The sequence below is a fragment of the Geosmithia morbida genome (assembly GCF_012550715.1).
Source record: "Geosmithia morbida isolate 1262 chromosome Unknown scaffold_8, whole genome shotgun sequence".
Classification (NCBI taxonomy): domain Eukaryota; kingdom Fungi; phylum Ascomycota; class Sordariomycetes; order Hypocreales; family Bionectriaceae; genus Geosmithia; species Geosmithia morbida.
The window spans coordinates 63,627-77,619 of NW_023336195.1; the positions used below are offsets into that span (position 1 = coordinate 63,627).

The 13,993-nt window shown below is 53.3% G+C and overlaps 5 protein-coding genes across 5 annotated transcripts; 2 read left to right on the top strand and 3 right to left on the bottom strand.

Moving 5' to 3' along the window:
• Positions 1–2,713: 2,713 nt before the first annotated feature.
• GMORB2_7256 (uncharacterized protein) lies at positions 2,714–3,565 on the top strand (the record flags this gene model as incomplete). Its single annotated transcript, XM_035469221.1, has 1 exon — positions 2,714–3,565. One exon carries the CDS (start codon positions 2,714–2,716, stop codon positions 3,563–3,565), a length of 852 nt encoding a protein of 283 aa, XP_035320916.1.
• Positions 3,566–3,734: 169 nt separating this feature from the next.
• Positions 3,735–5,681, bottom strand: GMORB2_7257 (Major Facilitator Superfamily; the record flags this gene model as incomplete). The annotated part of the gene is made up of 7 exons (XM_035469222.1): positions 3,735–3,971; positions 4,028–4,199; positions 4,259–4,470; positions 4,522–4,947; positions 5,014–5,300; positions 5,370–5,427; positions 5,517–5,681. 7 exons carry the CDS (start codon positions 5,679–5,681, stop codon positions 3,735–3,737), a joined length of 1,557 nt encoding a protein of 518 aa, XP_035320917.1.
• Positions 5,682–7,031: 1,350 nt separating this feature from the next.
• GMORB2_7258 (uncharacterized protein) lies at positions 7,032–10,019 on the bottom strand (the record flags this gene model as incomplete). Its single annotated transcript, XM_035469223.1, has 4 exons — positions 7,032–8,127; positions 8,442–8,452; positions 8,530–9,478; positions 9,532–10,019. The coding sequence occupies 4 exons, from the start codon at positions 10,017–10,019 to the stop codon at positions 7,032–7,034; spliced, it is 2,544 nt and encodes an 847-aa protein (XP_035320918.1).
• Positions 10,020–10,341: 322 nt separating this feature from the next.
• GMORB2_7259 (ribosome biogenesis protein SSF1/2) lies at positions 10,342–11,777 on the bottom strand (the record flags this gene model as incomplete). The annotated part of the gene is made up of 2 exons (XM_035469224.1): positions 10,342–11,274; positions 11,346–11,777. 2 exons carry the CDS (start codon positions 11,775–11,777, stop codon positions 10,342–10,344), a joined length of 1,365 nt encoding a protein of 454 aa, XP_035320919.1.
• A 586-nt stretch (positions 11,778–12,363) lies between these two features.
• Positions 12,364–13,910, top strand: GMORB2_7260 (ATP-dependent RNA helicase DDX47/RRP3; the record flags this gene model as incomplete). Its single annotated transcript, XM_035469225.1, has 2 exons — positions 12,364–12,591; positions 12,633–13,910. 2 exons carry the CDS (start codon positions 12,364–12,366, stop codon positions 13,908–13,910), a joined length of 1,506 nt encoding a protein of 501 aa, XP_035320920.1.
• Positions 13,911–13,993: the final 83 nt, after the last annotated feature.

Below are 13,993 nucleotides of genomic sequence, written 5' to 3' on the forward strand. Positions count from 1 at the left end.
GAAAAAGTAGCACTCGACATATGCGACGGACAACGACAAGTCTGTGGAGGAAAAGAGGCAAAGTCGGGATTATATAGATCTTGAGAAGAACAATGAAGAGGCAAAGACATGGGGCGTGCTAATAAAGTATCGGATGCAAAGATACTCAACTGCACTATCTTCTCACCAGCCTTGGAGAATGTAGTGTCGTGCCCTATTAGCAGTGGTGATGTACGTATAGGACATGTGTGGAGAGGAGGAGGAGGAGGAGGACATCAGCCGAGAAACCGATGTTGGCCGCAACCAGGGTGAGAGAGACAGAAACACGGCCAAGATAGTATCATCACAATAAGCTGTGAGACTACGGAAGCACCAGGATTCTAGGCAGGCGTCATAGGATACATCCCCCCCTCCCCTCCTGTATCCCGGACGGGTCCCGGAGGTCAGGACTACGGCTTCATCAAGACAAGCCGTGAAAATATATGACGAGCTCAAAATGCTCTGTACACCACCAGGAAAATGTCCTCTGCCACTTACATTAGGTTCGCCTATGATGAAGAAAGATGATTATGGGTTCCATCATGCTAAGCCACGCATACAAACGAGGGTCTTGATTGCTTCGAGAACCCACCAATTGATCGCTGACGACAGCGGCAATGGCATATGCTTTCAAGAAGTATGCCGGTATAAGTGGATGAGAGCTTGGCCAGAGTCAGGTGCCAAGAGTGGCTCGAGGCTTGACCGGCCTTCCACATACGGCAAACCGAGTGAGAAAGCAGATGAGATCTTTTTTTTTTTTTGACAACTTGGCAAGAGAATATCCACAATTTCCCCCTCTCTTGTCCTTCCCTAGGCTACGGCCGTAAATTGTTTCCGGATCCATGGCAGAAGGACGCAATGTCTTGGAGGGGAGGTCAACCAGATAACCTGAGACATGTAAGTGGTGGCTGTGTCGGTGCTGATGGTGTGTAGGGGGGAGGAGAATGAGGACAGACAGGTGTCCGTCCCCGGCCGGAAAGAGAGAAGGAGACGTATCATTACTCGTACTCTGAATAGCCAAAGACGTTGTTGGATTTATGCCAAAAAATAAGCATAAGCCATCCTGGCCCTGTCCAATGACTTATTTTCTACATGCCAATGCCGCGTTATTTCTTCCTTTGCCTTCTTTTTCCTTTCCGCCTCATTGAGGTGACTACTCGTATATCAGCGATTGACCACATCAGTATGGATAATTATCATTACTGCATAGAGGGGAAGAGCGTAGTCTCATCCTCCACGCGAGAAGGAAAAGAGGCCTGGACCTAGGGTCTTCCAACCGAGAAACACGACCACGAGAGACCCCTGTTTACGGCGAGCCAATCCGACGGATCCCCCTTCTACTCTCATATCCTCTGCGAAGACAGATTTATGGGGATCAGTACAAGGCATGTTGTCGTTTGTTGACACCAACAACTCGACCCATATTGTCTTGCCAATCTGCGCAGTAGCTTTCACCGATGTACAGATTAATCTGTACAAGCCTAGGGCACACCCCGGCCGCGTGTCGTAGCGATGGACGCCTGGGCCATCCCCCCCATCACCAAGGTATTGGAGTTGTCCGGCCGGGTTTTCTCGTTATGCTAGTGATCGTCTAATAGCTGGCCGGCGGCGACTTGGCTGAGGGATTGAGAAACACGAGCCTCCCGGATCTTGCTCTCACCCTTTTCTTTTTCTCTTCATTCCCCGCCGCTCTCTTTTTCTAGCTTGCAGTTTCGTTTCTTGAGATGTACACGCTCTAAAACGTCCTTGCTCTACTTGAGGCGATAGATAGTCTGCCATCTGGAGGTGAATTGACATCTGCGCCGTATGAATCCTGAGAATCTCGCCCCTTCTGTACAGATTACAGATTAGTAGTGCTGATGGTCCAGGCGAGCCTACAGATCCGCCACTCTGCAGACACTCTCTGCAACCGGCTCCGCCTATCCCGGTCTTTTTTCTTTTTCCGGCTGACCCGTTTTTTGCTACCCGGATGTTTCTCTGCCCACAATCCAGAGAGTCTGTCTCTTTGAGGAAAGAGAAGTGAATTCTGCGTTTTTGCTGAATAATAATATGTAGTATATGCGCTTACTGGATTCTCCTAAGAGCCTGCCTTACTCTTCATCTGAGCCAACTCATCCCCAAGAACCATGTCATTTTCTTCTTCTTCTTCTTCTTCTTCTTCTTGTGCTATCCCCCTGCGCCAGGGTTCCGGGAAGATTGAAATCATCGTGCGCATCAACTGCAATGCTCTATGGCGCAAAAAGTACAACAGCAGCTGACGTGAAAATGAACGCACTTATGACTGGGTACCAACCGCGAATATCGTATCAGCGCGCAGTCATTGTTGACTCAGGCGATTCTCAAGGTGTTTTTCCAACGCATACGCACGCCTATATCTCGGTCGGTGTGCAATATCGCAGATAGGGTGACAAGATACCCCAAACACTTCAACACCAAAAGGTGCCAGCATAGTGCACCGATATTTGTCACCCTCTGTATTGAAACGCTAGCCCCGAAATGAAGCGTCCTTTATTAAATACTGTCCGAAAATGGAAGTCGCGACCGCGTCTCTTTCCCCCTTGTCCAATTTCCAATTTTGCCTCCCCAATTCTCATCATCTTTCTTGTCGTTGTGTCTGCGTCTCTAGGAGAGGGAGAAGGGCAATGTGACTTGTACAACGACCGCTACTCGACCGTCAGAAGAAGAGATGACAAGAATGAGTCAACGCGCCCTATCACGATGGCTGCCACTGTCGGCATTGTTAGCGCAAGGGGCGACAGCCACACCGGCACCAGCACCGGCGGCCGCCACCAGAGACACGTCCAAGACAATCTGGGCGACCCCCCACGACAGCTACTCGTCCTCAATCGGCGTGCTGGGGTGCAAGATCGATACGGACCGGGTGGCATACTGGCCGTCTAGCATATCCTGTGACTCCATCTGCGTCGAGGTCACGCACTCGGAATCCGGTCGCAAGGTCAAGCTGCTCCGCATCGACCAGTCCCAGGGCGCCCACGACATGAGCTACGACGCGTGGAATTACCTGGTGACGGGCAAGTCGGCCACCGAGGATCCCACAGCTGGCGGCACCGTCGAGATGACCACCAAGGACCTCGACGCATCCGAATGCGCCAGCCTGATACACACCAGCGGTCACAAGGTGCCCCTCAGCGCCGCCAACAGCATGAACTTCCTCGCCAACTGTCTCGACAATGACCCGGACAGCTATGTCGCAAAGAATTACGTGCTTTATAACATTGCCGACGCCATATGCTCGTATGGCCTCGATGAGGAGTGCGATCTCGACTGGCCGACTGCCAACCAGGCTACGTGCCCGCATACAATGGGTGATCAGTCGCCCCTCGACGACAAGACGCCCGTCTACAATATTCGCTACCCAACCGGTGAAAAGGTCAAGGCCGCGTCCAGCCAGGTGGTGGTTACACCAGGTACAGGTGACGTTGATGACACAGGCACAAGCGACGATGATGACATGGGTGTTGCGGTGCGGCCGCAAAATCTGGCCTTGGGAGTTGCTTTTCTGGCAGCGGCATTTTGGCCTTGGTGATGTTAGGACTGTTCGGTGTGACGGGATTGTTCACCTTTCTTTTTTCTGCTTCGAAATGATACCCCCCGACCTTTATTTAATTCTTCAAGTATATGTTCGACTTCATCCCTGTCCCTGCAGTGGATTGTATATACTCTTTATTGCCTCCATACAGTAGATTGCCTGGCCTCTAGTACACGTATCGGAATGTAATGGCGCGATCTCCCTGCGAGGCAAGCTCCTGCGATGTGTAGTTCAGTGCCTCGCCGTTGGCCAGCCTGCGCGCGCGGCTCTTGTTTGTTCGCATGTACCACGAGACCAGGACAACGGCCGCCAGGAGACCGACCATGACGAAGCCAAGCTCGAGGCCATGACCGAGAAAGTACCGCGGGGCATTTGACCCACGGTAAAAGTTGGCTGCCATGGCCTGCGATGGAGTCAGTCAGAAGAACCAGGGGGGGGGGGATTAGGAAGGAAACGTACGCCAGCAAGATTACCAACACCAATCTGGAGGGCCATGCCAGCACTCCGCTTATAGCTTCCAGACAGGTTGTTGGACATCCACGAGATGACACCGGGAAAGGCGGGATAGATACCGAGGGTGGCAACAAAGATCCCGCCGTAGACGACGCGAGGATTCGAAGAGCCAATGCACCTGAACCATATCAGCGTTGACTGTAGGAGAGGGGACAGGTCAAGAAAGAAGGGACGGACATTGCGTATCCCAGGAGCATAACGACATGGGCGACAATGATGAACGGACTCCTTATGCCCACACGATCCGAGAGCCAAGAAAAGAAGATGGCCGTTATGGCGGCAACAATGTAAATGGGAATGGTGAGGAGCTGGGCCGTGCTGGAATGGTATCCAAGACCCTTGATGATGGTGGGTAGAAAGAGGCTGACACCGTAGAGCGGGCAGACGATCTGGAGCTGTGTTAGTGGAAGAGGAGTTAGATGGCCATCATGTCAACTTACACCCCAGTAAACGAGGATGTTGATGTAAATCTGCCCATCGCAAAAGGCCTGTCGCACATATTCCCACTTGAACTCATCGGCCTCGGCGACCTCGACAACGGGAACATCATTGTCGTCATTCTTTCCACTCCTGGATCCCTGATATTTGAGGCGGTGAATGACAAACTCCCTTTCCTCCCGGGTCAGGAAACTAGCTGTCTCGGGGAAATCGTAGAGGGCGAAAAAGGCAAAGAGGGCGACGATGACTGTGGCTATCCCCTCGAGGATGAAGATCCAGCGCCAGCCCTCAAGACCGGCGATCCCATCCATCTTGGCAATGGCAAATGCAAGCAGCCCACTAAATGCCCCGGCAATGGATGCAGCCGAGAAGAAGAGGGCTTGTCGAAACTGGATCTCACTGCGACAGTACCACATAGTCAGGTAGTACTAAGCGTTGCTCGGTCGGTCAGCATTACAGGAGGGGGGCAAGGAGAGTGGTGGTACGATACGTACAGCAACTCCAGGAAAGAGGCCGGCCTCGGTGACACCGAGGAAGATGCGAGCAATGAGAAGTCCATGATAGCTCTGGACGATTCCCATGAGAGTCATGACGATTCCCCAGGCCACCATGATGGATGGGAGCCAACGACTGGGACGCAGCTTCTTGAGGACAAGGTTGCTGGGGACTTCGAAGGCAGCGTAGGTGAAGAAGAAGACGGTGAGACACCAGTTGTACTGGTCGTCGGACATGTTGAGGTCTTCTTGGAGGCCTTCGATCTTGGCATTTCCTATATTTCCACCTTTTTACCATTTTTTAGTTTCGTCGTATGATGCCAATAATACGTGGAAGCGAAATGGGCGAACCTTACGATCGAGAAACGACAAGAGGTAAAGGAGGGCGAGGACGGGAATGACCCGAATATCCATCTGAGCATGTCCATGTTAGTGTTTAGTATCTAGTATTTACCACCTCATTTTGCTCAATTGTGCGCTCAAATACCAGAACAGCATCGTACCTTGCGAAGTATCTTTTTCTCATCCAAGTGAGCAAACGACGGTCGTGTAGAGCCATTGGCGAGATTGTCGATCGACTCGTCCTTACCAGGGATTTTTCCGGAATCATTCTCTATTTCGGAAAAGTCATTCTTTACCGACACAACGTGAGGGCTAGCTAGATCCATGACGGCGGCAAAGACGGCGATTGGTATTTAAGAAGGATGCACTAGGCAGGACAGACAAGAGGGATGTATGGTTGGACAAGAGGGAGGAACAGGAAAAGCAAACTCGCCCGGTTGTTCTCCAGGATATATATGAGACCGTTGCCCCTTACGTTGAAAGGACAGGACCCTGCCCCACGTTGGTCTTGGGGAAACAAAGACAAGTCAAGCCGCTTCGCAAGAAGATACGAAAGAGGGGGTAACATATTTTCTTGGTCAGTTTCCCTCTTCTTAACCTCCTCTCGGCAGAGGTGACACAGTTCCCCACCATGGATACAACCCATTGGCGGTAAATCATGGGAAAGTAGTGGGAGATCTCTCCCCGCTCTTTCTACCATCCCCGCAAAGAGAAAAGTAAGTGGCCAGACCAATGCAAAAGCGTCAAAGCCAGATGGGAAGAAGAAGAAGAAGCGGAAATAGTGTGGGATGAGATGGTGGATGGTGGACCCAAGATGGCGGGGACATGGAGGGGGGGGGGGAGCGGTTTCTCCACTATGAATTGAACTCTGCCATCTAGTAGATGTTGGGGTAATATTACGGAGAAGGAGCGCGGGAAACCACCTCGGCATCGCACTTGCCGATTCTCAGTTACTATCTACCATCTAAGCTTGAGCGGTCAAGATATTGTATATCCGGAACCCGGAGTTATAATTTTCCAGGACCCGACACGCGCTACTCGCATTATCACTATCAAGGGAAGTTGTGACAGTTTGGGAAGGGCAGCTCCAAGAAAGTTTATTTCGTAGCAAAGAAAAGGAAAGAGGAAAGTAAAAATAGTGGTATAAGAAAAACCTAGTATTATTAGTGTAGTTGTGAGGCGGGGCCGCTACTGCCCCACCACGGGAGCGCCACTCATTAGCAACATATCAATATACTTATTCTAACATTGAACTACTAGTAGTAGAAGTTAGGCTCCGACATTATAAGGCATACAGTCCCTTTCTGATAGTAAAATAATCACGTTACTGCCAGATGCCACGAAGCCTTTGATAGCATGTGGGGTTTTAGTACTAACATGAATCTCGAAATCTCCAATGAGGAAACCTGCCACAACGCATTTCGCGACGACCTTTGCGTCGATATATCACCATACTACAGGAACGCCGCGGTTTCCAAGAGAGGACAAGGACAGTTTATTACAACCTGTCCAACGGTATTATTCATCAAGGCCATTCGTGTCTCGGTCACTCCCGCATCAGATACTCTGACACAGCAAGAAATAAGGCCCCTCCTCCACGATTATCATTCACCACCGTCGGAACGCTGGTATAATACTATTTGATTGTGAACGTCAGCTCTTCCGTCCTACAGCCTTTATCCCTCTTGGATAGAATGACTCACCTCATATGTAGCATTGCTCTTGAGAGAGCCGACCTCGACCGTTTGGATGAAATTCAACGTGCCATCATCATTCGCCGTGATGAATTTATCAGTCAAGTACTCGTATGCCTCAACAGCGACATTCCCATAATCAGCCTCATCAATTAGGCCCTGGCGAATCCCACGGAACAGGCCATACGTAAACATGGCATGGGCACTGCTCTCGATATAGTTCCCCTCTTCACCAGGATAAGGCTCACTCATGACGAGCCACCAGCCTCCATCATTCTCGTACGCCTTCTTCAATCCCTCTGCCAGGGTGACAAAGTACCCCAAGAGACGAGCATGCGCGTCGTTGTCCTCGGGAAAGTACCCCAGTGCCTCGGCTAGGGAGATGAAATACCATCCCACAGACCTTGACCAGACCAGCGGCGACGCTCCCGTCACGGGGTCAGCCCACACGGCTTCCTTGCTATCGTCGTATCCGTGCACGAGCAACTCGGACGTGCTGTTGCGACAGTGCTCCTCGATGAGATCATACTGCAGGGCAATGTCGTCCCAGGCCGTCGTGTTATCGGGCTCGAATGCGCTTGTCCATTTCGCGTAGAAGCTGTCGGCCATGAAGATTCCGTCTAGCCACATCTGGTTCGGGTAGTCTGGGGCGCGATGCCAGAAGCCGCCCGAAGGGTTACGCGGGTGTCGGTCCAGCTGGGAGCGAATCGTATCGGCGGCAGTCTTGTACTTGATTTCGTCGGTGCGCTCGTACCACCATAGCAGGTTGTTGCCGATGCGATACTCGTCGAGGGAGTAAAAGTCGTATTCCCAGTCACGGATGGTGCCGTCGTCGTTGACCACGCCTTCGTCAATCTGGCTCTGGTACCATGATACCACACTTGCGTTGGACGACAGCCCGATCGAGGCCTCCACGCCAGTGTACAGTGTTGCCTCAGAGTATCCAAAGCCGAAGTCCACGCCTCTTCTGATCCATGAGTCTGTCAATTGGTCCAGGAGAGTTGTCATGTTGGCGGCGGCTGCGAGCACGCTGGTCGCACAGGCAATGAGAGATGATAGATAGGGTGCTTTCGTGAGCCTTGTTTAAAATCGTTATCATGGACGACAACAAGAAGACAGCTGGAGAAACAAGAAACAAGAAACAATAGAAGAACAGGGGAGACAAGAGGGAAAACGGATTGAAGTGCAGGATATGTTCTTGTTTCATATTTTATAATCCAGGGGCCTTGTAGCCTGTAGGGCACCAGGGGGAGGGGAGAGGGGGGTTGGCTCGCGATGCTCCCACTCGGGCCACTCCCTGCCTGGTTTCCTTCGGATCAATGAATTCAGCAGGGGGCAAGCCATTTTACCCGATTGGCGGATTTTTTACTTCTCTGTCACTCCGACACTCACTCCATGGGACTCTATGGGAAGGAGTCCATAGAATCAACATTAGCCAATGTCATCATCATTCTCTATAGGGATCCTTGAAAAATATGACCTGCACCGTAACATCGTCGCGCACATAACGACTGCGGGGACTCATCTCCGTCATGACTCCGCGAAACAGATTCCTCCTCGTCCCACCAAAAGCATTCTTGATCAGGCATACGGCGGCATTATCCATATCCTCGATGGCGAAGTACTCGGGCGTAGCTCGCCAGCTTCCAAACCCCTCACGCGCCACCATCATCTTCATCGACCCTTCCTGGCTCTCCACCCTCTCCGGTTGACCTGCCTTCTTGGCCGCCAGCCAGCGCGAGACGCACGACACGGCATCCTCGTTGGAAATGTGGTCCCACAGTCCGTCGGTAGCCATGATGACAAAGTCATCGGTCGATATCTGGCGCGTAGTAACCTCGGGCTCTGCCGTCATGTAAGGCGGCGTCTTGTATCTAGGCCGCGGACCAGTGTCGAAGAAGTTATCCTCAAGGTGGAGGAGGAAATCGAGCGGGTACTTCCATCTGTGGTCACCAAAAGACCGCGTGATGGCCATACCGAGAAGTCGGCCCGTGCGGGGGTCTAACATGTCCTCCTCGCCTGGGTGGGCGGCGTTTAGGCGGGCCACTTCCAGCGAATTGAAGCCGTTTTGGTCCACGCTCAGAGCCTCGGCGGAAAACGCACCCGTTCGCGATGACCATGACCCGAGAACGGCGCGCGAGTCGCCAGCCACAGCGGTACGCAGAATGGATGTGCTAGGGTCGTACATTGACAGCAGGGCGCATGACCCAGCTACGGCGGGGGCCAGGGCTGACAGGGCTTCAGCGTCACCTGGATTGTGCGTCTCTACCACTGCCTTTGCGTGGTTCATGATTTTGTCGTCTAGTTCCTTGAAGGCTGCCTTGACGGTGTCGTCGATGGCGGACCCGTCCTTGGCATCCAGCTTGGCGAGTGCAGACGAGACGTGAGGGATGAGAGCTTGACTGAGCACTGTAGACGTGGCCCATCCTCTATCTATGCGTCAGTTCCGCAGTCACTGAGCCATTTGAGATGCCAGACTCACGCGTGCCCATCGTAGACCCCAGCATACACCATGTCCTCCTTCCCAGGTCCCTTGCCCAGCGCGGTCGCCCAGTTGTCCTCAACGGGGTTATTGCTCGACACGCGAGCCACATCAACACGTCCCGTGGTGCCATCCTTCGAAGACTCGAACGAGAATGCGTGAACGCTTTGCCGGATCTTCTTGTTCGCAGCCTCAAGATCTAGCACTTTCACAGGTGACGAGATATCTACAGCAGGATCCACCGCGACGACAGGTAGGTCGCTCAGCTGGCGACGATTCTCGTCCAGTTTCCTCCCCGGTGCGAGCCCGGCAATGTACAGAGCGACAAATGATGCCACGCAGCCGGTTGTGCCCCAGAAAAATCCTCCAGTGAACGAGGATGATCGACGGGGGGGTCCATTCGAGTATGCGCGGCCACCGACGCCAGAGCAGATCCGAGAAGCTCCCCAGCCAAGGGACCGCCGCGCGGCTAGGATTGAGCGGTTCATAGCAGATATGCACGTGTGATTCGCATGCAGAGGTTTCACTGACCGTTGAGGGTTGATATGATGTTTAACAGGATATGGGTTGATTATTGGTAGATGGCGGTGAAGAAGATGAAAGAGGGAAACCGTGGGAGGTGTAAGGGAAAGGGCGTGAGACAGGACAGACCAGCGAAATCGAGATAACCTACACACAGGATTTCGAGATTACATTCAATGGCAAGCACATGGATTCGCAATAGAATACAGCCTATATTTCAATGAACGGCGGTATTCTCTTGTTTGTACAAGGGGGAGAACAATATGAGGAATAAATGCATCATACAGCCTATTTCCTCCCGATCTCTTTCTCCTCTTCTTCCCACTCACCCGCATCCTCCATCGCCTCATTGACACCATGCTCAGCATCGCCAGCGAGTCCCTCACTATCAATGTCACTATAGTCGATCATGTCCTCATCCTCATCATCGACCTCTTCACCGCCACCGCCGCCAGTAGCCTTCTTATGGGCCTCCTTGGCAGCCTTTTTGCGCTCAACGTTGGCCTTTTGCTCGCGCTTCCTGGCATCCTTCTCCTGCCTGCGCTTCTCCCACCGCTTCTCGAGGTCCTTGATTTCGTCCTTTGTCTTGTTCACGTACTCATGCCACATGACCTTGCCTCCGCACATGCCCTCCTCCACCTTTGTCAGGCGCAGGCGCATCCGGGGGCCTAGCTCGACGAGCTTGACGGCACGTCGCTCGACATTGTCCTCTTCGCCATCTGCGGCGTCTTCGACCTCGCGGGCGGCGGCCTGACGAGCCCGCGCGGACTGGACCTTGCGCGGCGCCGAGTCCATGACCTCGACCTCGGCGTCCGTGTCCAGCTCGCTGCCACTCGTCGCATCCGTCATGTATCCGCCGTTCTCGCCCGTCATGTAGTCGGCGATGTCTTCAAGCTTTCCCAAGTTGGGTAGCTTGCTCTTGCGGCTTGTCTTGGTCGACATGAACTTTTCAGCTGCGCTGATACGCCGCAGCTGCTTGGATACACCTGTAGATCGCGTCGTGATGGCGTAGTGTCGAAAATTGAGGATGAAGGAGCCGTCGTCCTCTTTGGACTCCTCACGGTTTAGAAGGAGCACTCGGCGTATCGACTTGAGTGGTGTTGCTTGCGGGTTAATGGGCGGAAAGAGCGACTGGAAGACGGTCGTGGCCAGGGATTCTAGATGCTTGGGTATCTTGGACGTGGCAGTCGAGTCGGGTCGGCTAAAGTTGTTCATGACGAGCTGGAGAAGAAGAAAGTTAGCTTGGCATGGGCGGTGCAAGCAGTGAGTGGGCGTGTGGATGAGTGCCATACCAGTGGTGCCGTGAGAAACTCCTTGCCTCCACCGAGAGGATGCCTCTGAGCCCTTTGGACATCCCTGCAAAGCGAATACTTTTCCACCCGGAAGTTCATGGTCGGTCCCCTGGGCGCCAATGCGACACGCAGGTTGGTATTTCCGCTGTCGGATCGCGAGAAGAGCAACAGGTGTGTAACACCCAGAGGTCCACACATGACGACGTAGTCCTTGAGCCTGTTGCCCCTCCTCTCCTTAAGACGACTGGCCGTGCCGGGCTCCATGACCTTGCGCACATCCGTAGCTAGCTGGCTCACGCTGGTTCCGACTTCGCCAGCGCCGATGCGAATCACCATGCTCTTGGGGTTGCGGGCCGTGGAATGGCCCGCGCCATTGTTATCGGGGTTGTTGGCGCCGACATGCGTCTTCTTTCTGGTGTGTTTGCGGGCCATTCTTCTATTTGTGTTCCAGAAATCAACTGGAAAATCGAATATGGGAAGAAGGGGGAAACAGAAGGGGCGAAAAAAGGAGGGAAAAAAAGAAAATCGTATTTTCAAAGATGAGACGGATCGAGTATCTTAGAGGGACTGAAAGAAAAAAGTTTCGGTGGATACTGTGCCGATAAGCCCACCCGATAAGCAAAAAGTGCATTAGCCCGTCTTCTTTTTCTCTCGCGCCGTGTTTTCCAAGTATATTGTGGCTATTATATATTATATCCTATTTTACCTATAATGTAATGTAACCTGAATACTACTATATGGCCTCACATAGAGACCCTTAAGAGCGTACGGATTATAAGCTCCAGAATTAGTGATTTCTTTCAGACATTAGGTCTAATAAGCTGTTAAATGGAAGGGAATTTCTTGGGGAAAAAAAAAAAGGCAAGACTGGGTACATGTGGGGAAGGAGCGACGGTACACTTATCAGTAGAAGGGGACCCCACCAAAAATTTCTACAGACGAGCTTCATCTACTCGTACTGGTCTTCATCGGTCCAACTCATCCGTTCCTTGCCTTTTCCGCTCCAGAAACCGTCACAATGGACGCCTCCAAGGACAGAAAGTCTGCGCACAGAGATAAGCGGACAAAGATCAAGCAAAAGAAGAGCGACAATGTTCCCGTCGAGAGGGTCGAGCCTCCCATCGTCGCCGCAGCCGCCGCCGCCCGAGAGTCGAGCGAGGATGACGAGTCGGCCACCGTTGATGTCCCGTCAAATAACGGAGAGGCGTCTGGGACGACGACGCCGCCCAAGACGTTTGCTGAGCTGGTGGGTTACTGGCATTTCCCTTCACCCTCACTGTAGTGCAGGCACTGACACTCATGCAGGGAATTGTAGAATCACTCTGCGAAGCCTGCGAGTCCCTCAACTACAAGCACCCGACGCCGATCCAAGAAAAGTCAATACCAGTCGCCCTCGAGGGCCGCGACATTATCGGTCTGGCCGAGACTGGATCCGGAAAGACGGCTGCGTTTGCGCTGCCCATGCTGCAGGCCCTGCTGGACAAGCCCCAGCCGCTGTTCGGACTTGTGCTGGCGCCCACGCGCGAGCTGGCCACGCAGATTGGCCAGGCATTCGAGGCGCTGGGCGCGCTCATCTCCCTGCGCTGCGCCGTCATCGTCGGAGGTCTGGACATGGTGCCCCAGGCCATCGCGCTGAGCAAGAAGCCCCACGTCATCGTAGCCACGCCCGGCCGTCTGGTGGATCACTTGGAGAAGACCAAGGGCTTCTCGCTCCGCACGCTCAAGTACCTGGTCATGGACGAGGCTGACCGTCTTCTGGACATGGACTTTGGACCCTCCATTGACAGGCTGCTCAAGTTTGTGCCGCGCGAGCGCCGTACCTACCTCTTCTCAGCCACTATGAGCTCCAAGGTCGAGAGCCTGCAGCGCGCTAGTCTGCGCGACCCCGTGCGTGTCAGCATCAGCTCGAGCAAGTACCAGACCGTGTCGACGCTGCTGCAGCACTACCTCTTCATCCCGTACATGCACAAGGACACCTTCCTGGTGTACCTGGTCAACGAGTTTGCGGGCCAGTCCATGATGATCTTCACACGTACCGTCTTCGAGGCCCAGCGCGTCGCTATCCTCCTGCGTGCCCTCGGCTTCGGCGCCATCCCCCTGCACGGCCAGCTGAACCAGACCGCCCGTCTGGGTGCCCTCAACAAGTTCCGCTCCGGCGCCCGCAACATCATGGTAGCCACCGACGTCGCCGCCCGTGGTCTCGACATCCCCAAGGTCGACGTCGTCCTCAACCACGACCTTCCCCAAGACTCAAAGACGTACATCCACCGCGTCGGCCGTACCGCCCGTGCCGGGAAATCGGGTATTGCCATCACTATTACCAACCAGTACGACCTGGAGATCTATCAGCGTATCGAGGCTGCCCTCGGCAAGAAGCTCCCGGAGTACCCTACCGTCAAGGAGGAGGTCATGGCTTTCCGTCCCCGCGTCGAAGAGGCCCAGAGGCATGCCAAGATTGAGATGCGCTCGGTGGCCGAGCGTCAGGGCAGGAAGAATGGCGGTGCCACTATGCGTGCTAGGGCTAATCGGGGTAGGAGAGATAACATGGATGCTGAGGAGGGTTGATCTTTTTATTTGATTTCCTTTTTCTTTTTTGAATCGTTATTGCTTTGTCTTGTTTGGTGTCAATGGTCCATCCAGCTATGTTT